The sequence below is a fragment of the Garra rufa genome, chromosome 16 (assembly GCF_049309525.1).
Source record: "Garra rufa chromosome 16, GarRuf1.0, whole genome shotgun sequence".
NCBI classification, from domain to species: Eukaryota; Metazoa; Chordata; class Actinopteri; order Cypriniformes; family Cyprinidae; genus Garra; species Garra rufa.
The window spans coordinates 19789450-19814349 of record NC_133376.1 but is presented as its reverse complement, the minus strand read 5'-3'; the positions used below and the strand labels follow the sequence as shown (position 1 = coordinate 19814349).

Genomic DNA, 24900 nt, shown 5'->3' with positions numbered 1-24900 from the left:
GAAAGCAGCTATTTTAATTAGTAAAAATATTTCACAATATTACTGCTTTTCTTGTATTTTGTATCAAATAAATGCAAGCTTGGTGAGCAGAAGAGAAAAAACACTCTTTTTTCCAAAATATGGCGAGATGCATGCAAGAAACAGACATTAGCATCATTTTTTTTTTTGATTTTGTATTTTTGTAAAAAAAAAAAGAAAAAAAAAAAGAGGAAGACATTTTATCATCCAAAACATGGCATTACAGTGGCAAAAGAGCTCAATCTGCTTTACAGAGGCACGCCATTGATAATGCAGGATTACTTGTAACCCAACTTGACTGAATAATTTTTTTCAATCAAAATGACATAAAACGCATAAAAATGAGTAGTTCATACCATGGTTGCTTGGGTAAAACAAAGCTCTTCATCATGGTTTCCTAAACACCAGGCATTTTAAAAGACCTACACTTACCACAGAGCTGATGACAATGGGTTAAAAGAAACGAAAACAAAAACACTACACAAAACATATCAAGGGCCCCAAAAAGGGTCTGAAATTTCACAATATCACTACTTACGAAACAACCATCTCCAATGATCCTGATGGATGTCACTAAACCTTGCAATGCCACATAAACAGGCAAATGTGACAGTCTGAAGTGATGCATTGTGGGATTTTAGAGCTGAAGAGCACAGAACTGCTGGTACACAGCCAGGATATGATGGTCGAGCTCAGCGGTGAACAGCAGGTTCTCCAGGGTGCCCATATACTGTTGGATGATCACATGATGCTGTGGACGACAATGAAGATTGAAGGTAATTAATAAGGGATGGTAAATGACCGGCAGCAAAAGACCGTCTACATGTGGATCAGGACTACCATGAGGAAGATCTGCTGTAGCCTCTCGATGCAGTTCTTGTACCAGCTGGTGTTGATGTCTACGCCGCTTGTTTCACAGCGAACCAGGTGCTCTGTCAGTAACATAATGAAGCGCTGAAAGAGAAAGAGAGATAACAACAGTTCTTTTGTCATCTCTTAGCTCCAGGCAGTGTCTTCAAATATCATAATGAAACATAAAAGACACATGGAGAGACAAAGACATGAAAAGAATGTAATGTTTATCCTCTCCTGACAAATAGGAACAAGGTGTAAAAGGAGTTGTGACATTAACAGGGACACATCTTTTGCACCTTTTTTTAATGTAGTCATGAAGCCTTTATAAAAAATGGATTAAGAAAAAGCTTTATTATATTGAGGATAAAATGGATCTGCATTGTCATGGACGCACCTGGAATATAACAAGGAAAAGGTTCTTCTGTTCGCTCTGGGCCGACTCCACTTTCTCCTGCAGTCTCTCGATTTGTTCTTCCAGCTGGCCCTCCTCATCCTCACTGTTCTTCTCCATTTCCTCCTCATCACCGCTGTCCCGTTGCTACAGGAAAATTAAAAAAATGGTCAGATCACAAAGCTCCAGCGCTCTCAGTAATTAGTGGGCATCGCATTAGTTGTTTAGGCAAAGAAAGGTAGTAAGGATATCGTTAAAATAGTATGTGACATCAGTGGTTCAATGTTATTAAGCTACAAGAATACTTTGTGTGCAAAGAAAACAAAAATAATTTATTTATTCAACAATTTCTTCTCTTCTGTGTCAGTCTTTGACGCGCATTCTTACACCACGTCAACTATTGAAAATCAGTTTTTAAGATCAAGAGCGCAAGTATAGAGGATGAATAAAAGATGAACAAAACGTGTGCATTTTTGGCAAATACAGGTAATTTGCCATAGAAATATGCTGTTTTTTAGTGTTTATGGTCCGACCTCACTAAAACTTTGCATGCTTGTTAAGAATCACCTTTCACATGTGCTCACAAGCTTTGGTGAAGTTTTGAATTTCCATTTAGGCTTTAAGGTATATTTGGACAGGGCCCTTTTCTAAACGACCCCATAATAGCTTCCCAAAGGGTACATTTCAACATTTTTTGATAATTATTGCCCTACAAAGCCCATAGAATTGTACTGCAGTTTTTTTTTTGTTTGTTTGTTTTTTTGTAAATTGACCAAAAAACCTAGGACTAGTTAACAAAAGTATTTTTTTTTTTACATCTTCTCAATCATTTAACAATAAATTTGATGGACAGCAGTGGTTTTAGAGGCAAAGTTGTTCGGAACAAGGAGGTTTATCGTATGATATGAATATTGTGCATATGTGTGGAAAACCATGCAATATACATTCGTGTACGACTTGTGATATTGTGTATATAATGTGATGTATTCCCCCAGTGGTTGATTTCTTTCAAATTTCTCACAGACCTTTAGGGCCCAGTCAAACAGGCCCACTGAATTTTGTTCTGATCGGCCTCCGTTAACCTTGTCTAATAGGTGCTCAAGGCCACATCCACACGAAGTTTTCCCCATCCAATCTTCGTAAAGAAAATAAAGTTTTCAGATTTATCCACTCTGGGACCCAGTTTAAAAAAAAAAAAAACTGGTTTCACTCTCCCAAAATAGCAGATCCGTCTGGACGAAACGCCTATACAATAAAAAATTTTTTGCGTATACAGCTAAACACACCTCCGTGTGGACGGGGCCAATGGCGGTCATGTTTTTTTGAGATGCGCAAATGTCCTTACAGATGCTTATGGCATGTTTTCACGTCGATAGTACAAACGGTTGCGTAGTCATGGCCGTTTTTAGTTCCCCCCTCATTGCGCCACCAAGTGGCCAAACTCCACAACTTTTTCCATGTGACCTCAGATTCAGCTCAAAAGTTATTTTTAAGGCCTTTCAAACGGTTTGGCATTTCTTTGTGACGGAGAGTCGAACGTTTTTTTTTATCGTAATTAAATCATATTCACTCTCCAAATAATCTTCCTGCGCTGTTTTGTTTCCAATCAGGTGAAAAACCTAGGACTAGTTCGCAAAAAATGCTAAATACCCGACAATTGCGGCAGGTAACAGACAAGGCAAGTGTTTTGTTCAGCATGGGCCAAGGATTCCAACCACACAAGACACCTAACGTAACGTAAGCCTGCGACGAACGGTTAATGAGTTTTGAGTGATTTCATACTTTTGATCACTGTAGCGCCCCCGTCAGGCCAATTGGGGCAAGCCTTGGTGACATTGAGGGATGGTAGTACTCCCACTGTCTACAAAGTTTCAAGTTGCTACGACTCATGGTTTGGTCTGTGTGATTGGTTTTACATGGAGATTGCTGATCCTTGGCCACTCTAACAACTACAATTACAATAGCATTTTAGCGCTATGCAATGAACCCCTAAAATAATGGGGGGGAAAAAACTTTGCTCACACTGACAACGCAACACTAACTTAGTTTTTTTTTTAAATAATATGAACAGCAATATATACAAAAAGATTCCAAACAACATACTGTGTGGTTTAAAATACATGAACTATGTTTATTTTTTTTTATATGAAAGTAGTGTTTGAGACTCTAAGTAGGATGTTAAAAGACAAATGCAGTAATCCCTTCTCAACAGCACATGTTGTCTCAGGCACCTCATGAATTCGCTATGGCTAGACATTGTGACAGACATGACCACTAGCCAAATTTCCAGTTGTACGTCTGGTCTATCCTCACTAGTTCCTGGATGAGAAAGTCTGTTGGCTTAAGGTCGACACCTACATTATTACTACAGCAACCAGTGTTGACTTGACATTGCAGATATTAACTGTCTGCATTGCACAAACACACGATGCAATGCAAGCCCTTATGAAAGTAACAGTGGAGACTGTCAATCCCAAAGATCAGGGGGTGGAAAAAACAAATCAGAGTGCTGTGTAGTTTGAGCAAAAGTGCATGTGCAGAAATGTCTTGGCAGTCAAAAATATTTGTTTTTCTACCTTTTTGTTCTGTTGCTTCTCCAGCTTTTCTTTTGCCTCATCCAACTCTTTCTGGATCTTCTGCACGTGTTTGTTCATCTTCCGGATGGTCGAATGAAGTATCTCCCACACGTAAAATCTGCATAGACCCGATGAATGTAAATCAATTATAGCTGCAGTGACCTCACCAACACAGGTAAGCGTATCCTGCAGGTTTACCTGGTGAAATCATGAGCCATTTCAGGAGAAAATACCCAGTTGGCCACAGCTGCACAGTCCACGATCTGGGTCCGAATGAACTTGTCCACCAACACTGAAATCATCTGAAAGAGTAGATAATAGACAACATGAGCTTTCACAATGCAATGGCTGGCATGCACTAAGATAAAAATGACGTCTGAATGATCCCACCTCAGGATGGTTCTTCCAGAAATCATACAGAACCCTAAGGATGTGCAGTTTCCCCTCATCACTTTCTGTAAGGGTCTTCAGAACCTCATGGAACCTGAGAGAGAAAAGAAATGCATCCATTAACGTTTACTGAAAGAACGGCACCTGAGCAGTTTACAAGCTTTGATACGTTCTCAATTATCTGTGCTTTTAGCAATTACAGGCAGCGTTTGTGAGCAGAAGGAGAGGGAACACGGAGCCAGCCGCTGGCAGGCCTGTGTGGGGTTTGGCAGGAGATACTCACTTGGCTAGGGCACTGAAGGAATGACTGAAAGACTTCGCAGCCAAATGGAGCAGTGTCTGCAGAAACACTTCAATCTTTAGAGGATTGAAGCCATCGCCCTCATCTGGATAGAGAGGAGAATTGCGGTTACATACAGAAAGCCAAGCTTTACATTCACTCACTTAGGACATGCTTTTATCCAAAGCTATACAAATGAGGAACATCGAGCAATCAGTAATAAGAGCCAAATATACTCATAATACACAGTGCCAAATTCAAAGTATAGTGATATAATTTTGGGCTTTTATGAGTAAAAGTAAATGGTAAATAGTGATAACTTGCAATAATTACCTTAAATAGCTACCTTATTTAATACATATAATTACTTTGCTGGTATAAGTTAATGTATATAGGTTGGTTCAGTGAGGTTAAACAATATTTATCCCTTAAATAAAACCAGTTAATAACCTTCTTTTTAACTTTCCATTAACCTCTGAGTCTTTAAAGGATTAGTTCACTCCTGAATTAATTTTCTGATAAATTTGCTCACCCCATGTCTTTCTTTCTGCATTTGAAAAGAAATTAATGTTTTTGAGGAAAACATTTCAGAATTTTTCTTCATATAGGATTTTTCTTCAATGGGGACCAACGGGTTGAAGGTCCAAAATACGGTTTAAATGCAGCTTTAAAAAGTGCTACATGATCCCATCTGAGAAATAAGTGTCTTATCTAGAAAAACCCGCCTTCTTGCATTATGTACTCACGTTGGAAAGGTCATGCCTGACATAGGCAGGAGTACCAACCCAGTTTTGAAAAGTGAATGTACAAAGAAAGGTAAAACCAAGTTGGAGAATTTAAGTTTACCCTACCTTTTTAAGCCACAGTACACAGAGGGAGAACCAACACACATGATCTTTCCAAAGACATAGACGCACAATATAGAGCTATTGCAAGATGAACATTTGTGGTTAAAAAGTATACTTTTTTTTTTTTTTTTTTTTTTTTTTAGAAAATGGTCTATTATTTTGCTAGATAAGACCCTTATTCCTCAGCTGGGATTGTGTAAAGCCCTTTGAGGCTCCACTAAAACTACCTCCACTATAAATCCACCTTGATCCCCATTGAAATCCACTGTATGGAGAAAAAACTTGGAATGTTTCCCTCAAAAACCTTCATTTCTTCTCATATGAAGAAACAAGAGATGAACATCTTGGATAACATGGCGGTCAGGAAATTTAAATTCAGGAGTGAACTAATCCTTTTACCAACCATTTAAAGTTAATAAATAAAATCAACAACAATAATAAAATTAATACAAATCAATGAAAGAATGCAAATAAAATAAAAATGCTTTTAAAAATAAGTCTCATCATGCTCATACAGATTGCATTTATTTGCTCAAAAACAGTGATATTGTAAAATACTACATACTACAAAATACTACCATTTAAAAACATACAACTCCTTCATTCATGTGATGGCAAAGCTGAATTTTTTTGCATCATTACTTCAGTCTTCAGTGTCAAATGATCCTTCAGAAATCATTCTAATATGTGTTGATTTGCTGCTTGAGAGACAGATGCTGCGTCCCACTTCACATACTTATACTATGCCCTAAAAGTATGTACTCTTTTTGTGAAGAAAAAGTACATACTTTTGAGTATGTAGCAAAGTTAATGACAAAACCTATCATTATAAAAGTTCATAATGTTGCTGAACATGAAATATACCGTGGATAACATTAAATACATATTTTCTATTAGGTTACACATTGATTATTTATCACTCAAACCCCTTTCTCTGCCTGTCCGTTGGTTGTGCATATCGGCCATGTTTGTAGTTTATCACGTTTTATGCGTGTTTGTAGTTCTAACCGAATCCTCGTTCACCGCGCAATGTGTTGTGGCCAATATTAGCCGTTAGAGTGCACACTGATCCGCACTTCGAATTCTGAAGTTAAGTAGTAGACCATCCAGGAAACTTTGGAATACTTTTTTTAAACATACTACGATTTGGGACATACCAATTCTATTTTTGAATACTATTTAGACGTTGACGTATCACAGCAACAGATCAACGCGGCCAATGAGGCGTCTAGGTATTTATATATGTCTATGTAGTAGGCTACTGCAGGTGGCAGTTATCGCGAGGCTAGTGACAGCTAAGATTTTTTTGGGGGGACGTTTTTTTTTTTTTAATAACGCAGGTTAAAATACGCGAGATTTACGGGAAAATACTAATACGGGAGGACGGCAGGAAAGAAGGGTAAATTACGGGACTTTCCCGGCCAAAACGGGATACTTGACAGGTATGATTGGGACGCAGCGGGAGACTTAAAATATTAGTTTACACAAAAATATGGTTACTTTATTAAATATTTCTAACAATTATATATTTAAAATCAATTAATAGACCAGGACCTCAAAATATACTTTTTCTGCAGAGTTTAGCTCCAACCCTAAACAAACACACCTGAATAAGATACTCAAGGTCTTCAGGGTTACTACAAAGTTGCAGGTAGTTGTGTTTAATCCAGGTTAAAGCTAATCTCTGCATAGTGAATCTCAAGGTCCAGAGTTGAGGGCCCAGCCCTAGACTAAAGTAGTAAGTCTATGATTGGCAAGTGAAATTTTTAAATTGAGTGTCAAATAAGACCAAAAGGCAGACCCACCATCATCATCATCCTGGTTTGGATTAGGGACATCTTTTAGAACAATAAGAATCTCCTCATTAGACGCCCGGTTTTTGATAGCGTTGCCAACTGTAATTGACACAGCAAATCCTGGTAATGAACCTGAAACAAATCAAAAGACAAAAACAAGCCATTACACAGCAGCATAACCAAACCATACTGAAATATAATATTGTAAAATAATAAATAAAATTGTGGAACTGATCAGTTGTCACTATGCAAATTTAAAATCTTTTACACTTCAAAAGTTTCAGTTCTATCACAAACATGTACAGGTCCTTTTAAAAAAATTAGCATATTGTGATAAAGTTCATTATTTTCTGTAATGTACTGATAAACATTAGACTTTCATATCTTTTAGATTCATTACACACAACTGAAGTAGTTCAAGCCTTTTGTTTTAATATTGATGATTTTGGCATACAGCTCATGAAAACCCAAAATTCCTATCTCAAATTAGCATATCATGAAAAGGTTCTCTAAACGAGCTATTAACCTAATCATCTGAATCAACTAATTAACTCTAAACCCCCTGAAAAAGATTCCTGAGGCTTTTAAAAACTCCCAGCCTGGTTCATTACTCTCAACCGCAATCATGGGTAAGACTGCCGACCTGACTGCTGTCCAGAAGGCCACCATTGACACCCTCAAGCAAGAGGGTAAGACACAAAAGAAATTTCTGAACGAATAGGCTGTTCCCAGAGTGCTGTATCAAGGCACCTCAGTGGGAAGTCTGTGGGAAGGAAAAACTGTGGCAGAAAACGCTGCACAATGAGAAGAGGTGACCGGACCCTGAGGAAGATTGTGGAGAAGGACCGATTCCAGACTTTGGGGGACCTGCGGAAGCAGTGGACTGAGTCTGGAGTAGAAACATCCAGAGGTCAAGCCACTTTTGAACCAGAAACAGCGGCAGAAGCACCTGACCTGGGCTACAGACAAGCAGCACTGGACTGTTGCTCAGTGGTCCAAAGTACTTTTTTCGGGAGAAAGCAAATTTTGCATGTCATTCGGAAATCAAGGTGCCAGAGTCTGGAGGAAGACTGGGGAGAGGGAAATGCCAAAATGCCTGAAGTCCAGTGTCAAGTACCCACAGTCAGTGATGGTCTGGGGTGCCATGTCAGCTGCTGGTGTTGGTCCACTGTGTTTTATCAAGGGCAGGGTCAATGCAGCTAGCTATCAGGAGATTTTGGAGCACTTCATGCTTCCATCTGCTGAAAAGCTTTATGGAGATGAAGATTTCATTTTTCAGCACGACCTGGCACCAGCTCACAGTGCCAAAACCACTGGTAAATGGTTTGCTGACCATGGTATTACTGTGCTCAATTGGCCTGCCAACTCTCCTGACCTGAACCCCATAGAGAATCTGTGGGATATTGTGAAGAGAAAGTTGAGACGCAAGACCCAACACTCTGGATGAGCTTAAGGCCGCTATCGAAGCATCCTGGGCCTCCATAACACCTCAGCAGTGCCACAGGCTGATTGCCTCCATGCCACGCCGCATTGAAGCAGCCATTTCTGCAAAAGGATTCCCGACCAAGTATTGAGTGCATAACTGAACATAATTATTTGAAGGTTGACTTTTTTTGTATTAAAAACACTTTTCTTTTATTGGTCGGATGAAATATGCTAATTTTTTTATAGGAATTTTGGGTTTTCATGAGCTGTATGCCAAAATCATCAATATTAAAACAATAAAAGGCTTGAACTACTTCAGTTGTGTGTAATGAATCTAAAATACATGAAAGTCTAATGTTTATCAGTACATTACAGAAAATAATGAACTTTATCACAATATGCTAATTTTTTTAAAAGGACCTGTATACATTAATGCATATAAACACAAATGTACACACTGAATCACAGATGTGTTCTTGAGCCTATACGTACTGTCAGTCTCCTCTCCAAATTTATAGGTGCACAAAGGGTCAGCCGGGATCAGGGCAGAGAAACTCGAAGGAACAATGTCCACTATCCGCTGATGATACGACAACCTGCAGGTTCATAATCAAGGCTCGGTATTAATAAACAGAACAACATGCATTAACTTGGTATGATTATAAAAATTATAAAAAGCTGTGTGAAATTTACCTCATACACTTTTCCAAAACCTCTTTAACAAACTTGGGTTTGGGCTTTTCAATGTCTTGAGTCAAGCAGTCAGCCCTAAAGAGATCAGAATTCAATATTTAAATACAGTCAAACCAAAATTTATTCAGACACCTTCAACATTTCTCACATTATCAGTTTATTCGCTATAGTTTAGAAAATGGTAATAAAATATGACAAGAACTCAGAGTTGAACTCTGTCAGAACAAATTCATCTTAATATTATCAGATAACTTCGATAGAAAGGTATGTAATGGATTACAATAAACCATAAATTCAGACAACTGTTAGTATGACAATATTTACACAACTAGCAATACTTTGTTGACCAATTACCAAGCAATGCTTAATTGTGTTCAGTCTGTGGTGTAAAAAGGTTGCATTAGCAATTAAAGAAAAAACACTTAAGCAAAACATGGTCAGGTCAAAGTGTATCATATTTAGTTCCAAATTTTTTTGAAGGATTTTTGGGCATGTCACAGTTTACTTTATTTTGCTATCCTTACTTACATAAATGAATTCTGTTGTACACACTAGTATAATAAATATAAAAAATTATATCTGTGTCTAAAGAATTTTTGGTTTGACTGCTTAATAAACAACTTTGTATACACAGACAATGCATATTCTATACAAATGATTCTCAGAGGAAACAGCTCATCCTTACCAATCATCCCAGCTCCATCGAAATTGGAAGTTACTCAAATGATGGGAGAACCAGTTGATGAGCCTGAAACACAAAATCATGCACCACATTAAAAAAAACAAAAGCTTTGTAGATTCTCAAGCCTCTTAAAAGTCAATTATTTTTACTGTAGTAAGAAAAGTTTTAATGAGTATTAAAATCAAAGTCTGTCATCAAAATGTTAGAGCTGGAAAATTCAGCTGGGTAACTTTAATTTGTCAGGACGAGATGTTATTTAAACCAATGTAGTTAACAAAGGTAAGCCAACTATTGAACTTCAAATTGAAGACTCACCGGTCTATACAGGTTGTGTTCATCGTGTCCAGCCTCATATACATCATTTCTGTGGCTTGAGCAAGCTGAATAAAGGCAGGTTAAAGAAAACTACAACAGTAGGGGACATTTATGTTGACACAAGTTTAAATGTAAGACAGCTGTGGCACAATGTGTAGGAGAAATTTATTAAAAACAAATTCACAAGGCTTTCAGTCAGTATGAAGGATACAACTTGTGGTAACGAGCCAGGTTGCAGTTTGCAGAGCTCAATGAGTAATGCGGTGTACATGACATCAATGTGAGGAGGACTAGGCAGCTGGAATAATTCGCCAAATATCACCTACAGAGACACAGACATAGCATTACACTCAAATAATACCCATTTGCTGTGACAGTAGCTAAAATATTTTGCCAAATTATCAAATAAAAATGACCAGTGTCACATCGTTACTTACCTCCACAATATGGTAGTTAAGGGGAATCTTGTTTTTTCCAGGGTAGCTGAGCAATTGGGCAGCACTGTGAAAGGACAAAAAAAGACAAATTTTACTAAAATAGTTGAAGTTTCAAAAAACACTTAACGCACAACGCAATGCTATCAACATATGCAAAAGGACTGACCAGGTTTTTCTCTCCCTCCAGTGAGACTTGATGATGCAGTGCAGGTTCTCCTCAATCACAAAGCGCTCGACTGAATGACTTCCTGGCATCACAGGCCCCTGACAAGAGACAGATGTAAGCACACTTTCATACACAAACAGCATCCACAAGAACATGAAATGAAACACATTTAGAATACAATTAATAATACTCATGTACATCACCATTCAAAAATTCAATTGGGATTTAAGAAATAACTTTTATATAGAAAGGATGGCTTAAATTGCTCAAAGGTGACCGGAAAGGCATTTTTTACTGTTACAAAAGATTTCTATTTCAAATAAATGTTTTTGAACTTTTCTTCATCAAAGAATTTTGGAAACTATGTAGCATTGTTTCCACAAAAGCAAGCATCACAACTATTTTCGACATTGATGATAAAGAACTTAATGAAAATTAAAAGGATGACGCATTTTTCCCAATTATAGATCCAGTTTAAAAATTAGGACGAGATTAGAGATTTTACTGCACCTCTGGGGCATCAGTGTAGTCGAACATGCGGAAGACAACATGAGGCATGGGGTAAACCGCATCATCAGAGTGGGCTGGAGGTGTGAAAGGGGGCAGGTTGTGCTGCAAGGCTTCACACAGCACGCTGTCAAATGCAATATAAGGCCGCACGATGTGACGCTCCTGCCAGCGGTCCTTCTTCAGCTTCTGCACCTGAGCCCAGAGACAGTCCAGATACTACAGAGAGAGACACAGAGGAAATTAATGACAATGAAAGGACAGAGCAGTTGAGCAAAACCACTTGAGAGCTGTAATTGACATTTTGTTAGTTGTTTTGTTATAGGTAAAGTAGATTAAGTCTATGATCTAAACCTCACCTCTTCCTGTGGGTGGGGCTTTTCTGCGGTCCACACCTGCAGCATAGGAACATGAGTCTTCTGACGCCGTCTGTAACAAAACCCAGACCATTTAATTTACAGCAGACTCTTCTGTATTCTGTCATCTACTTGCAAAACTACATTTGAGCTGTCAAATATCATATCAACATGATGAAATAATTCAGCTACAAGTTATAGTTTTAAAGACAACAATATCAAAACAAGCACCTTTTTTAATCAGTGCACACTATAAAAGGGATAAATAAAAAAAAGTTAAAGAAGTAGTTCACTTCCGGAACAAAAACTTACAGATAATGTACTCACCTCAAAGTCAACCAAAATATTTGTCTTTCTTTGTTCAGTCATAAAGAAATTATATTTTTTGAGAAAACATTTTAGGAATCATCTCCATATGGGGGACTTCTATGGTGCCTGCAAGTTTAAACCTCCAAAATGCAGTTTCAATGCAGCTTCAAATGGCTCCAAATGATCAAAGCCGAGGAATAAGGGTCTAATCTAGCCAAACAATTGGTAATTTTATATTTTTAAAAAAAATAAAAATTTATATACTTTTTAACCTCAAATGCTCATCTTGTCTAGCTCTAGAAAATGACTGTTTTGTCTAGATAAGACCCTTCTTCCTTGGCTGGGATTGTTTAGAGCCCTTTGAAACTGCACTGAAACTGCATTTTGGAAGTTCAAACTCACAGGCACCATAGAAGTCCACTATATGGAGATATTTCCTCAAATGTTTTCCTCAAAAAGCATAATTTCCCTAACCCTAACCCTGACTGCAGAAAGAAAGACATGAACAACTTGAATGACAATGGGGCGAGTACATTATCTGTAAATTTTTGTTCTGGAAGTGAACTACTCCTTTAATAGCCTGGCAAGCCAGACCCACATAAATGTAGGGTCTGGGCACTCTCCATAGACAGGGCTCAACCGGAGGGGTGGGATAAACGGTTGTCTTTCAAACTCCTCTCCACGCAATAGGATAGCGCTACAACCAATCAGAGACTTGTCTGTCAGGTGACGTAGTCAGAGCGACGAAGATTTTTAACGAAAATCAGTGCACTGTGCAGTCTGTCAGCCAAATAATAGACATAGATGGGCACTAAACCTTTAAAAGAAAACAAAAACATGCACAGACAAATCCAAATTACACCCTGCTCTGATGTAGTATACGCAAACACCGGAAGGGGAAATCGGTGAAAAAGCCCAGGACGAGTTTGCGCAAGCAAACGTAATCTTTTAGCTTTAAATGGGTTTGAACAACCAGGATAAGCGCAAGTAATTACCATTTTGAATAGCCGCTATATCCACAATCTCTGTGCACTGTTTGAACAATGAGTGTTGTATACACGCCACAGATCGCTTCCGGTGTTTGCGTATTCTACACCACAGCGCGTTCACATGTAACGAGCTCCTGCTCAGGACAGATGGACGTGGCTCTGTATCCAAAGTAAAAAATTATATAAATACTGTTCAGTTTTCCACGCGTAATTCACAGAACCAGGAATTCATGTCTGACGGAACTTATGGTCGCAGGTCAGTCGTCATCATGTTAAGCCCGCCCACCGACTCGTGATTGGCCCGGTACATCTTGGATTTTTCGGAATTTTAAGTGAATTGAGAGTAACTAGACTGACCTTGGAAGCAAATGTAATTTGCTGCCGCTAGGGGCGCGTCTAGATTCTAGGCTACTCCTTTAATATCATAGCCAAACATGTTTCACATCCTGATGGTTCTACTTTCTTTTTTTTCTCCATGAATATTATTGGGAAATCAAATGCACTATAAAGAATGTGCTGCAACTGACTTTTCATGCCATCTTTTTGTGCAAATGAAAGTAACTACACAGCTAAAAGAGTAACCTACTTTAAATATCCCTCAATTTGGTTGAGCAAGCGATCCATTTCCACATCCTTCTTCTCATACAGCTCCTTGCCAACCCAAGGCAGACTGGACAGCACAGCGTACACATACCAGTCAGACCGCACCTATACGGAAACATCTGTCAGCCTCACGATTATCTACAAACATGGTCTGCTAGGCATGCTGAGGTCACATGGCGTTCACCTGTGGTATGTCCTCTTCCTGTGTAACACTGACAAAGTTCTCAAACATAGCAACCATGGATGGAGCCGCGATGACATGACAGTTCACCAGGTCACTGAGAAAGCGTACCTACAGGGAATGTAGTGAATAAACAGTCTAAAGTTATAATAAAGTTGTGATACAGACAGAGATATATATATATATATATGTGTGTGTGTGTGATAAACAGCACATACCAAGTAATTGGCTTCAGAGTAAAGGTTTGCTTTTAGGGTCTCCTTAAGTTGTCGGATCATGGCCTCCACAAACTCTCCTCCAAAGTTGTAGTTGCGAGCATTGAGAAGTCCCACTAGCGTTGTGTACACAGTCAACTTCTCCGGCAAAAGCCTTGCACTGTGCAAAACAAACAGAACATCCAATTGAAAAGTGAGACTCACTTTTGAGGCAAAAGGAAATATTGCACATTTGGATATTTAAAGTGCAGGTCACTTACACAGCACATAAGATGCGCAAGATTTTGCTTTTATAATTAGGAAGATCAGCCTCCAAGACACCAGCAAGACCTTCCAAATTGCTCTCTAAAGAGGACGTACTCTGGAAGAATATGCATTAATCAGTTATTACGTCTACCCCAAAAAAAAAAATAAAAAAAAAAATATTGCTAGATCAGCAAGACATGCAAGACTATACCTTCTCTCCTACTCGACATATCAGCGACTCCAGGCGGTCTTCGATCTCAATGGGTTCAGACGTCCTCCTCCGTTTGTGAGGCTGGGAGCCGGCTGGAATAAAAAAAAAATCCAGAATACGAGTCTTAAAGGTGAACTTTTAGCTAACTTTTGAAAATTGAGCATGCATATTATCCTCAAACAAGGCTGTATGTAGATAAAGCACCAACTAACTAAAATCAAGCATAAAATGTGTCACTTCTAACATATATCCAATACAATTAGCTAGTTTCTGAAGTGCAATTTTAAGGATGCCTTATTGCAATGAGGTTGTAGAGCAAAATACAAATATGTAATGCCAAAAAAGCAATATAATAGTTTAAACAAGTACAATGAAGTAGTATTAAATAGTGTAAAGTATAAGCTCTTGTTCAAAAAAAAAAATCTAAAAAGGAATGTTAACATGTATAATAATTTGGAACCCATCGCTCTAACAGCCTCGCCAAAGCAACGTTTAATTGTTTACTTTGGGCTTAAATGCAAATGCACTTAATGCAAACAAACAGACTAACATATGCTAAACAATACACCGTTCGACTGGCATATTGTTAGAAAGCCTTTCATTCATTTCATATAGGTAAACAAACATACAATATAAAAATTACATAAACACATCTGTCAACGTGCATGCTAACATGCTAACCCACTCACCATCACTCTCATCGCTGTGCCTTCGCCTCGACATTTCTCAAACTAAATATTCAGACTGTTGAAATACTATAGAAAAAACGCTAAGCATACACTTTTTGGAACTCTTTTATATCCGCTGAACTGCGTTAAGCAAAGCTTACAGCTTTGAATGGTTACAGCCGCTAGCCACACTAGAAAAATAAAAGCGGTTGATTTAAGGAGAACACATCCGGGGTAACAGCTGCGTCAACGGAAACACGTGTATTCTTGCGACTCGTGGTGAGAGGTCCGATTCACCAGGGAGAATCGGTTCTTTCGACAAGTTCGTTTTCAAACAATTCGAGATAAACAATTCAGTGAATCCTTTACGCCACCATGTAAGCTAATGATGCTGTAAAAAAAAAATCGGTAGTCCTTTTTTAATTTGATTGTTGTAACGTAGTTATTTTTTGTACTGTTTTACAAGTAGTTTACTTACACTATTAGTCAAAAGTTTTTTAACAGTAAGATTTTTAATGTTTTTTTTAAGAAATCTCTTCTGCACACCAAGCTTACATTTATTTGATCCAAAACAGCAAAAGCAGTAAAAAAATTTTTTTTTTTACTATTTTATTATTTTAAAATGAAATTTATTCCTGTGATTTCAAATTCCTGAATTTTAGCATCATTACTCCAATCACATGATCTTTCAGAAAACATTCTAATATTCTGATTTGCTGCTTAAAAAACATTTATTATTATTATTATTATTATTATTATTATTATTATTATTATTATTATTGTTATGTTGAAAACAGCTGAGTAATCAAAGGTTTCTTTGATTAATAGAAAGTTCAGAAGAACAGCATTTATCTCACATAGAAATCTATTGTAATAACTTTTGTCAATTTAAAGCATCCTTGCTAAATAAAAGTATTCCCCTGACTCCAAGCTTTTGAATGGTATTGAGTATGTTACAAAAGCTTTTTATTTCAGATAAATGCTGATCTTTAATTGGATCTTTCTATTCATCAATAAATCCTGAAAAAAAATTACTCAACTGTTTTAAATATTGATAATAATAATTTCTTGAACAGCAAATCGGCATATTAGAATGATTTCTGAAGGATCGTGTGACACTGAAGACTGGAGTAATGATGCTGAACATTTAGCTTTGAAATCACAGGAATAAAAAAAATATATTCAAATAGAAAGTAATTATTTCAATATTTCACAATTTTACTGCTTTTGCTGTATTTTGGATCAAATAAATCCAGGCTTGGTAAGCAGAAGAGAATTTCTTTTAAAAACATTAAAAATCTTACTGTTCAAAAACTTTTGACTGGTAGTGTATTTGTACGTTTAATGTTGGCAAGTGAACGGAAGTGTGTCATATTAATTGTTCTTGCAGAGTAAAACACGGTTTAAACTTGCTGTTTTATTAATTGTGTTTATTGTTTTTTGCAGCTGTAATTTACCTGAGAAATCATTTTGAATCAGATTCAATGAAAAGATCCGACTCATAAGAATGATTCGTTCGCGAATCGGACACCGGTAGATGCGACTCATTCGATCTCCACAGCCTTGAATGCACGTTTATTTTTTTTACGTGTTCAATTATATCAACCTGTCAGTAGTGTTTAATAAACCGTTCAAGAATTAACGACATAATTTACACGAAAAGACGTTAACATGTTTTAGAATGGCGTTTTGTTTTTAAAGTAACGTACTGGACTGTGAACTGTGATAGGTAGTTGTTGTCTCTCATAGTACTCTCATAAACTATTTTTGGAGATCAACATCAAAATTATAATGGCAAGTGTGCTTGTTGATTTGGATGTTGAGAGTCTTGGTCCAGAGGTACATAAAGCAGACAAGCCTGACTTTTCAGCAACAAGGAAATTGTACTCTCATGTCAAGAGAAGGGTAAGCACAGAGATCACTTTAAGTCACGCTTGTTGTTGATATGATGATTGTAGTGTTTAACAGCAATACTTTTCCCATTGTGTGTTTAGACGTTTGCAACGTTTGTGACATCTAAGAAAGTTCCTCCAAACTGTGAAAACACCTCACCAGCTCTTTGGCACTGCTGTGGACAGTCATTCAAAGAGTCATCATTAATCCACAAACATGTTGCCAACATTCATGCCAGTGAGATTCACCATCTGACCATTGAGACGCTGGATGTGATGCTTCACCTAGATCACAGCGAGGAAGAGTTCATTAATAAAGAATCAACAGATGTATTATCTTGGATCCCTGATACAAGCCATGTCACAGAGATTGACCTTATCAAGTAGGTGCATTGTGTGTTTCTGATATCATATGCTCTGTTTATATGAAGACTGATGATGGATTTCATCTGTTTTAGGGGTCCAGGTGAAGTTCTGCTATATTACTGCTACTGTCAGTTAAATGATCCTCAGATGATTTGTCAGTGGCAGAGGGAGCTTTGTTTAAAACTTAAACTAACAGGCAAGGTAAATAAAAGCAACCACAAATCACTAATACAACTTGTTCATGACCTTTATTGCAGTTTTACTGGATTGAGGTTCTTCCCTAGGTACGAGTAGCTGCTGAAGGTATCAATGGTACAGTTGGAGGCACCAAAACAGCCACCAGTCTTTACATCAAGGCAATGCTGTCACATCCAACCTTCAAAATATTGCAAGTGAAGGATTTTAAGGTAAAGTTTCCATGCCACACTTCAGAATAACTCTGATAAGATGCACAAAATTAATACAAACAATCTCATCTTAGTGGTGCTTATAGATAATATGGTTTTAGAGGAATATGTCTTAGTATGAGGCTGACTGACAATTAAAATGGCATACACTACCAGTCAAAAGTTTTTGAACAGTAAGATTTTTAATGTTTTTCTCTCTTCTGCTCAGCAAGCCTGCATTCATTTAATCCACATTTTTACTATTTAATATAACTATTTTCTATTTGAATAGACAGCATTTACCTGAAATGAAATCTTCAATCTAACATTATAAATATCTTTATCATTAGTTTTGATCAATTTAAAGCATCCTTGCTAAATAAAAGTTAATATTTCTATCATTTCTATAATTTGAAGCTTTTGAATGGTATAGCGTATGTTACAAAAGCTTTTTATTTCAGATAAATGCTGATCTTTGGATCTTTCTATTCATCAGAGAATCCTGGAAAAATGTACTCAACTGTTTTAAATATTGATAATAATAATAAATGTTTCTTAACCCTCTGGGCCTCCTCATTAAGGGGTCACACTTGGCTCCCTCACGGTCAAAAGTGACCGAAGCCTTAAAAATTAACTTTTTTTTTTCTTCAGGAAAATCAATTAAATATATTTTTGTTCAATAATATTTTGTAATTATTATTTAGAATTTTGAGCATTTTTTATGAATCTATGCAATATATATACAGTTTTAATGAGCAATTTTTCCCAGTAGATTTATATTTTATATTATATTTTTTAATTAATTATGTATTTATTATTTTTCAATAAATACAACATTTCACATTAAAATAGAGTAAAAGCATTTAAAATCCATTTTTTTAAAGTGAAAATTGCACCATCTAGTGGCATAAAAAATAAAAACTTGTATAATGCCATGTAAACTCCTGTATCTCCCTATATACATATATACAGGGGCTTTGGGATTCCTATTGTTTTTTTTCTTTTTATTGTTTCTTCATTTTATTAGGCTTTGCATTTAGAAATATATTCAGACATTCTACAGATAAATTTTGGCAAGGTTTAGATATTTTTTTGATTGGATAAATATCAGGTTTTGCATTTTTCTGCTTATTTCTGTGTGTCTCTGTGTGTGTCTGTGTGTGTATGTGCGCGTGTGCGTGTGTGTGTCAGTTCTGTACTTTTGTTATTTTAGAGTGTCAGTCCTTGCTTGCTGAACACTTTTCAGCACAGTTGCTCATTTGTAGCTTGTATTACCAAAAGATTATCTGAATTATCACATTTTTTCGTATTTCCCATTCATTTCCTATGTCGGTCATTTTTGACCGCGAAGGAGCCAAGTGTGACTATTTTTTTTTTGACCCTTTAACATATCCGAATCATGTCACTGATTTTTTTTTGTACTCACATAGCTAATGCAACAAAAGTCACCAAGTGTCATCTCATTCTGATGAAGCTACGATTTTTAAAAATTCAAAACATAAAATTTTTCGGTCAAAAATGACCGAAGAGGCCCAGAGGGTTAAACAGCAAATCAGCCTGTTAGAATGGTTTCTGAAGGATCATGTGACACTGAAGACTGGAGTAATGATGCTGAAAATGTAGCTTTGATCACAGGAATAAATTATATTTTAAAATATATTCAAATAGTAAGCAGTTACTTTAAATAGTAAAAGTAATTCACAATATTACTGCTTTTGCTGTATTTTGGATCAAATAAACAGGCTTGGTGAGCAGAAGAGAATTCTTTAAAAAAAGCATTAAAACTCTTACTGTTCAAAAACTTTTGACTGGTAGTGTATGTTTGTCAGGAAAGAGAAAGAATAATACTTAATTGAACCAACTTCAAAGTTTTTGGCCTTTCAGGTAAAGACATAGATTTTTTAGGGGGTCTCAGTTGAAAGATACCATCTGAATCCCCCATAAATGGTGTTTAAAATCACCTATGCTCTTTATTGACTTTTTCCTCAGAAAAGTGAAGGAGGTGCCGAGTGTTTTTCTGATCTGAAGGTTGGTGTTTACAAAGAAATTGTCCCTATGGGTGTAGATCCAGATCTCATTTCCTACAGATTGGCTGGTAAGAGAAACAACTGGTTTGATACATGGTACAATTATTTATTTAATGTGGCTTTCTAAATGTAATTCTGTTATATTTACCTTTTTAAAAGTTGGGGGTTAGATGTTTTTTAAAGAAATAAATACTTTAATTCAGCAAAGATGCATGGAATTGGTCAAAAGTGAAAGGAAATACATTTATAATGTCTATTTTTGACATCAGTTTCAAGTACTGTTCATTTTTTGAACTTACTATTCATAAAAAAAATATTAAAAAATGTTTTTCACATAAATATTAAGCAGCACAACTGTTTTTAACACTGATTATAAGAAGAAATGTTTATTTGGCATCAAATAAGTATATTAGAATGATTTCTGAAGGAAGACTGAAGCAAAGATGCTAAAAACTCAGCTTTTCATCACAGTAACAAATTACGTTTTAAAATATATTCAAATAGAAAACAGTTATTTTAAATTGTAATATTTCACAATATTACAGTTTTACTGTATGTATTGCAATCTATCATATTCACTCAAATGTTGTACTTCACAAAGGAATACACTTAGAACCAGAGGAGTTTCACAAAGAAGTGAAGGCGTTTGTGGAGAATCGGTCAGAACAAGATACAATACTGTTAGACTGCAGAAACTTCTATGAGAGCAAAATTGTAAGTATTTCAAAAATCAACAATGGCAGAAGTGTATGTACATTACAGCTAATAACAATTAAGTTTGTTTTCAGGGTCAGTTCAATCAGTGCTTAGCCCCTGACATCCGAAAATTCAGCTACTTCCCTGACTATGTGGATAAAAACTTAGATCTCTTCCGGGACAAAAAGGTTCTGATGTACTGTACAGGAGGCATCCGCTGTGAGCGAGGCTCAGCTTATCTTAAATCAAAAGTAAGTCTAGATTAAAAAAGAAACATATCCTTGTAATGCCATTCTCAAACATAAATATCAATCTTCAGAATATATGCAAGGAGGTGTACCAGCTGAAAGGAGGCATTCACAAATACTTAGAGCAGTTCCCCGACGGCTTCTACCGTGGTAAACTCTTTGTGTTTGATGAACGTTATGCCATCGCATTCAACAAGGACATCATTTCAGGTGAGTACTCATGCTAGTTCTTCATAATGATTGTATGGAGTGACAAACTTCACATTTACTTCTCCTTTCTCCAGAGTGCAGATACTGTTGTTGCCCGTGGGATCAATATCAGCTGTGCTCCACAGACTTCTGCTGCCAGCTGGTTTTGTCGTGCACCACCTGCAGAGAGCGTGGCCTGACAGCCTGCTGTCCTGTGTGCCAAGCCAAAGAGCAAAACCACAGTGACGTCCCCTCCGACGGGCTTTCTCAACGAGAGGAATGCGAATGCACAATGTCGCGACCCAGAATCCCCAAAGATACACTATGACAAACGCAATAAGTTAAAGGAGTAGTTCACTTTCAGAACAAGAATGTACTGATAATGTACTCACCCCCTTGTCATCCAAAATGTTCATGTCTTTCTTCCTTCAGTCGTAAAGAAATGTTTTCCTGAAAAGGAAAACATTTCAGGATTTCTCTCCATATAATGGATATGTATGGTGCCCCTAGTTTGAACTTCCAAAATGCAGCTTCAAAGGGCTCTAAACGATCCCAGCCGAGGAAGAAGGGTCTTATCTAGCGAAATGATCAGTTATTTTTGAAACAAATTGACAATTTATATACTTTTAACCTTAAATGGTCATCTTGTCTCATCTCTGCGATGCACATGCGTAGTCTTTGTGGTTAAAAAGTATATAAATTGTCAATTATTTTCGAAAATAACATCGTTTCGCTTGATAAGACCCTTCTTCCTCGGCTGGTATAGTTTAGAGCGCTCTGAAGCTGCATTTAAACTGCATTTTGAAAGATCAAACATGGGTCACCATACATATCCCTTATATGGAGAGAAATCTTGAAATGTTCCTCAAAAATCATAATTTCTTTACAACTGAAGAAAGACATGAACATCTTGGATGACAAGAGGGTTGAGTACATTCTGTAAATTTATATTCTGAAAGTGAACTAATCCTTTAAAAACCATCTCAGATGGCCTGTAACTTTGTGTGATTTTAAGAAACGTGCAAAATGCTTTTTTTAAACTGTCAAAAGCTGGACACAGTCCAAATCTTCAATAAATTACAAATCTTTCTCATTCGTAATTTTATTTGACATTCAAAAATCATACAAATATGAATGGGACGGGTTAATTTGTCCATTAGTAATCAGGTCATTCAACTCAAACTATACACAGACAAAGGTGATGTACATATACACACATAAAGTCAAAAACACAAGATTTAATTGCATACTATTTCCTTGAACATTTGAAATCAAATTAATTTAAAAAAAAAAGAAAAAACAGCACAAACTGTCATGGTAGTCATTCTTTGAGTAAGAGCACAGCATGTAAAGCTTCAATTAAATAGTTTCCCGACGGTTTTGGCAATGTACAAGTTTCCGGCATCTGCAAAGAAGTGAACAGGAAGATATTTAAATCATTTAAAAAATGAAAGAACTGTTTGTGCTATAAAACAATGTGTTCATAATTAAAGGAGTAGTTCACTTTCAGAGCAAAAATTTACAGATAATGTACTCACCCCCTTTTCATCCAAGATGTTCATGTCTTTCCTTTTTCAGTCATAAAGAAATGGTGTTTTTTGAGGAAAACATTTAAGGATTTCTCTCTATATAATGGACTTCTATTGTGCCCCCGAGTTTGAACTTCCAAAATGCAGCTTTAAACTGCTCTAAATGATCTCAGCCGAGGAAGAAGGGTCTTATCTAGCAAAACAAATTACAATTTATATACTTTTTAACCTCAAATGCTCATCTTGTCTAGATCGGGAAGACAAGCGTTTGAGATTAAAAAGTATATAAGTTGTAAATGTTTTTAGAAAATAACCCATCGTTTCGCTAGATAAGCCCTTTCTTCCTCGGCTGGGATCATTTAGAGCAGTTTGTAGCTGCATTTAAACTGCAATTTGGAAGTTCAAACTCAGGGGCACCATAGATGTCCATTATACGGAGAGAAATCCTGAAATGTTTTACTCAAAAAACAATTTCCTTATGACTCAAGAAATTAAGACATGAACATCTTGGATGACAAGGGGGTGAGTACATTATCTGTACATTTTTGTTCTGAAAGTGAACTACTCCTTTAAGATAAAACAAAATATGGCACACCAGTTTGCAATATAAAGCAGCAAAATGACCTGTTTTGTACAGCTAAAAATAGCTGGACGTGGATGAGACTGGAAGCCAGGCCCATGAAATTTACAAATGGTGCATTATGTGAAAAAGGATGATCTGCTAACCTGCTTTGTAAAGAAACAATTGGACCCTACGGCCAGTGTTGGTTGAGGTACCAGATGGTATCATTGCTCAGTACTGGCCCAAACAATGGATTAAGCTGTGATAGAATAGCAATCAGCCAGCTGAAACATAACCAAAAGTACAAAGTGAGCAATATGACAGTCAAAAGAAAAAAAAAATTGCCAAGAGACTGAATTCAGGAACGGATGTAACAGCGGAAAATATGGTCCGCACTGCCTCTTAGTGGCTGTTAGAGAACAAACACTATCATATTTCTTCAGAATAATAAATAATTCAGATCAAAGTAGGACAGTTCAGACCGATTATAAGCTTATTTAAGACATTACACTTTTGCAAAATATTATCTGTAAGCTTATTATCTGCAACTGAAGTAAACTGCACATGAAATGGCCTGGATGTGCAGCATTTCTTTTTATAATCAATACTGGAGTTGCCCAAAGGCTGTATTTGACTTTCAACTCATACAGAATAGAGCATCCCCTCTATTTTACTATATTAAACAGCAGATATTACTATTAAGTCTTTTTAGACATGTCTAACACAAAGATAATTTAAAGACAATGTACTTACAAAAGGTAGCAACAGACTGCAGTTAGTACCAGCATCGTCACAGTGACCCTAAAGGGCAAAAATAAAGACATTTAATACTTGTTATAAATAAACAACGCGTATTATAACGATAAATAAACATGTAACATAAGCTTAATGTCTATAATGTGTTTGTCCACTTGGCAGAGTCACATGATCCACACACTCACTCATATAAGTTATTCGTTTTACAATTAAAAATGGACATGTATGCTTTAAATGTGTACTAAATACATTCAGTTTAATTGTAATGCATTTCCTATTGTCACACAAGTCGACTTCCAAACTTTATTTTATTGTGACGCTGACTTGTTGGCGTCTTCCTGAACCGACAAAAACGATAAACTGTATTGTTTAAGAACACTTTTTTCGTTAATAAAGTCTTTGGCTTTACAACATTTGAAATACATCGTTAATTTAAAGTTCGTACACATGGTTTAGTAGAGTAAACTTTCGTTTAAGGAAATGCTAATGTTGCTCACCCTCGATTCGGTCCTTTAGGAATAAACCAGGGAATAACTCCACCAATAAGACCCCAAAACAAAGTCATAACTGACATTGCTATCACAAACGATGTGGCTGCCATGATATTTCGTTGTAGGTCGAGGTTTAATAACTTATTTTCTATAAAATAAACTTCGTAGACTCCACAGCGATCGCGCCTCACACTGCTGTGTGGACGGTGACGGTCATGTGACTCCTCGGGCCCTGAACTGAACAGACATATGACTGATGCCTCACCTCTTCCTCTGCACTCAGATCTAACTAAATATACTACCTTCTTTTGGTATTGCTTTTGGTTTGGTACACCAAGTACATTTTATAGGGCTTGTGCTCTGGATATATTTAATCTACTCTGGAGTCACATGAAACCTTTTATCTGCATGAATTATTTAAAATGTCAGCCGCCTCTTCTTGCATTGTTAAAACTAATTAGTGCAGCAATGCTTAACAGGGTTATTAGTGTTTATCATCGTTACTTAAAATAAAACAAAAGTTTACTAAAATAAAATGAACAATAATTTAAAAAAAGACTTGTACTAAAGTATAAAGCATAAATACACTACCAGTCAAAAG

The 24900-nt window shown here is 36.6% G+C and overlaps 3 protein-coding genes across 3 annotated transcripts; 1 reads left to right on the top strand and 2 right to left on the bottom strand.

The window, feature by feature from the left end:
* Positions 1-169: 169 nt before the first annotated feature.
* Positions 170-15373, bottom strand: LOC141288509 (nuclear cap-binding protein subunit 1). Its single transcript, XM_073820665.1, has 23 exons — positions 15179-15373; positions 14490-14581; positions 14293-14393; positions 14036-14192; positions 13821-13928; positions 13620-13741; positions 11739-11808; positions 11383-11598; positions 10873-10970; positions 10707-10770; positions 10481-10591; positions 10270-10334; positions 9958-10020; positions 9273-9347; positions 9072-9175; positions 7164-7286; positions 4514-4616; positions 4231-4324; positions 4039-4142; positions 3841-3958; positions 1268-1411; positions 859-972; positions 170-769 (listed from the first exon to the last, which is right to left on the bottom strand). The coding sequence occupies exons 1-23, from the start codon at positions 15210-15212 to the stop codon at positions 656-658; spliced, it is 2394 nt and encodes a 797-aa protein (XP_073676766.1). The 5' UTR covers positions 15213-15373; the 3' UTR covers positions 170-655.
* A 1320-nt stretch (positions 15374-16693) lies between these two features.
* Positions 16694-21927, top strand: LOC141288271 (thiosulfate sulfurtransferase/rhodanese-like domain-containing protein 2). The gene is made up of 9 exons (XM_073820388.1): positions 16694-17062; positions 17152-17432; positions 17508-17616; positions 17700-17822; positions 19791-19896; positions 20430-20542; positions 20617-20775; positions 20844-20982; positions 21057-21927. Exons 1-9 carry the CDS (start codon positions 16949-16951, stop codon positions 21287-21289), a joined length of 1377 nt encoding a protein of 458 aa, XP_073676489.1. The 5' UTR covers positions 16694-16948; the 3' UTR covers positions 21290-21927.
* Positions 21928-22047: 120 nt separating this feature from the next.
* atp6v0e1 (ATPase H+ transporting V0 subunit e1) lies at positions 22048-24536 on the bottom strand. Its single transcript, XM_073820389.1, has 4 exons — positions 24306-24536; positions 23806-23853; positions 23217-23336; positions 22048-22366 (listed from the first exon to the last, which is right to left on the bottom strand). Exons 1-3 carry the CDS (start codon positions 24407-24409, stop codon positions 23243-23245), a joined length of 246 nt encoding a protein of 81 aa, XP_073676490.1. The 5' UTR covers positions 24410-24536; the 3' UTR covers positions 22048-22366; positions 23217-23242.
* Positions 24537-24900: the final 364 nt, after the last annotated feature.

Excerpts from the sequence above, each read along its gene's own strand:
- LOC141288509 (XM_073820665.1), bottom strand. The coding sequence starts at position 15,212 with ATGTCGAGGCGAAGGCACAGCGATGAGAGTGATG. Across the intron at positions 11,599-11,738 it reads AGCCCCACCCACAGGAAGAG|TATCTGGACTGTCTCTGGGC; the intron begins GTGAGGTTTAGA and ends CTCTCTCTGTAG. Across the intron at positions 7,287-9,071 it reads ATTTGGAGAGGAGACTGACA|GTTCATTACCAGGATTTGCT; the intron begins GTACGTATAGGC and ends GATTTGTTTCAG.
- LOC141288271 (XM_073820388.1), top strand. The coding sequence starts at position 16,949 with ATGGCAAGTGTGCTTGTTGATTTGGATGTTGAGAGTCTTGGTCCAGAG. Across the intron at positions 17,063-17,151 it reads ACTCTCATGTCAAGAGAAGG|ACGTTTGCAACGTTTGTGAC; the intron begins GTAAGCACAGAG and ends TTGTGTGTTTAG. Across the intron at positions 19,897-20,429 it reads CATTTCCTACAGATTGGCTG|GAATACACTTAGAACCAGAG; the intron begins GTAAGAGAAACA and ends TACTTCACAAAG.
- atp6v0e1 (XM_073820389.1), bottom strand. The coding sequence starts at position 24,409 with ATGGCAGCCACATCGTTTGTGATAGCAATGTCAGTTATGACTTTGTTT. Across the intron at positions 23,854-24,305 it reads CCTAAAGGACCGAATCGAGG|GGTCACTGTGACGATGCTGG; the intron begins GTGAGCAACATT and ends TTTGCCCTTTAG. Across the intron at positions 23,337-23,805 it reads GCAGTCTGTTGCTACCTTTT|CTGGCTGATTGCTATTCTAT; the intron begins GTAAGTACATTG and ends GTTATGTTTCAG.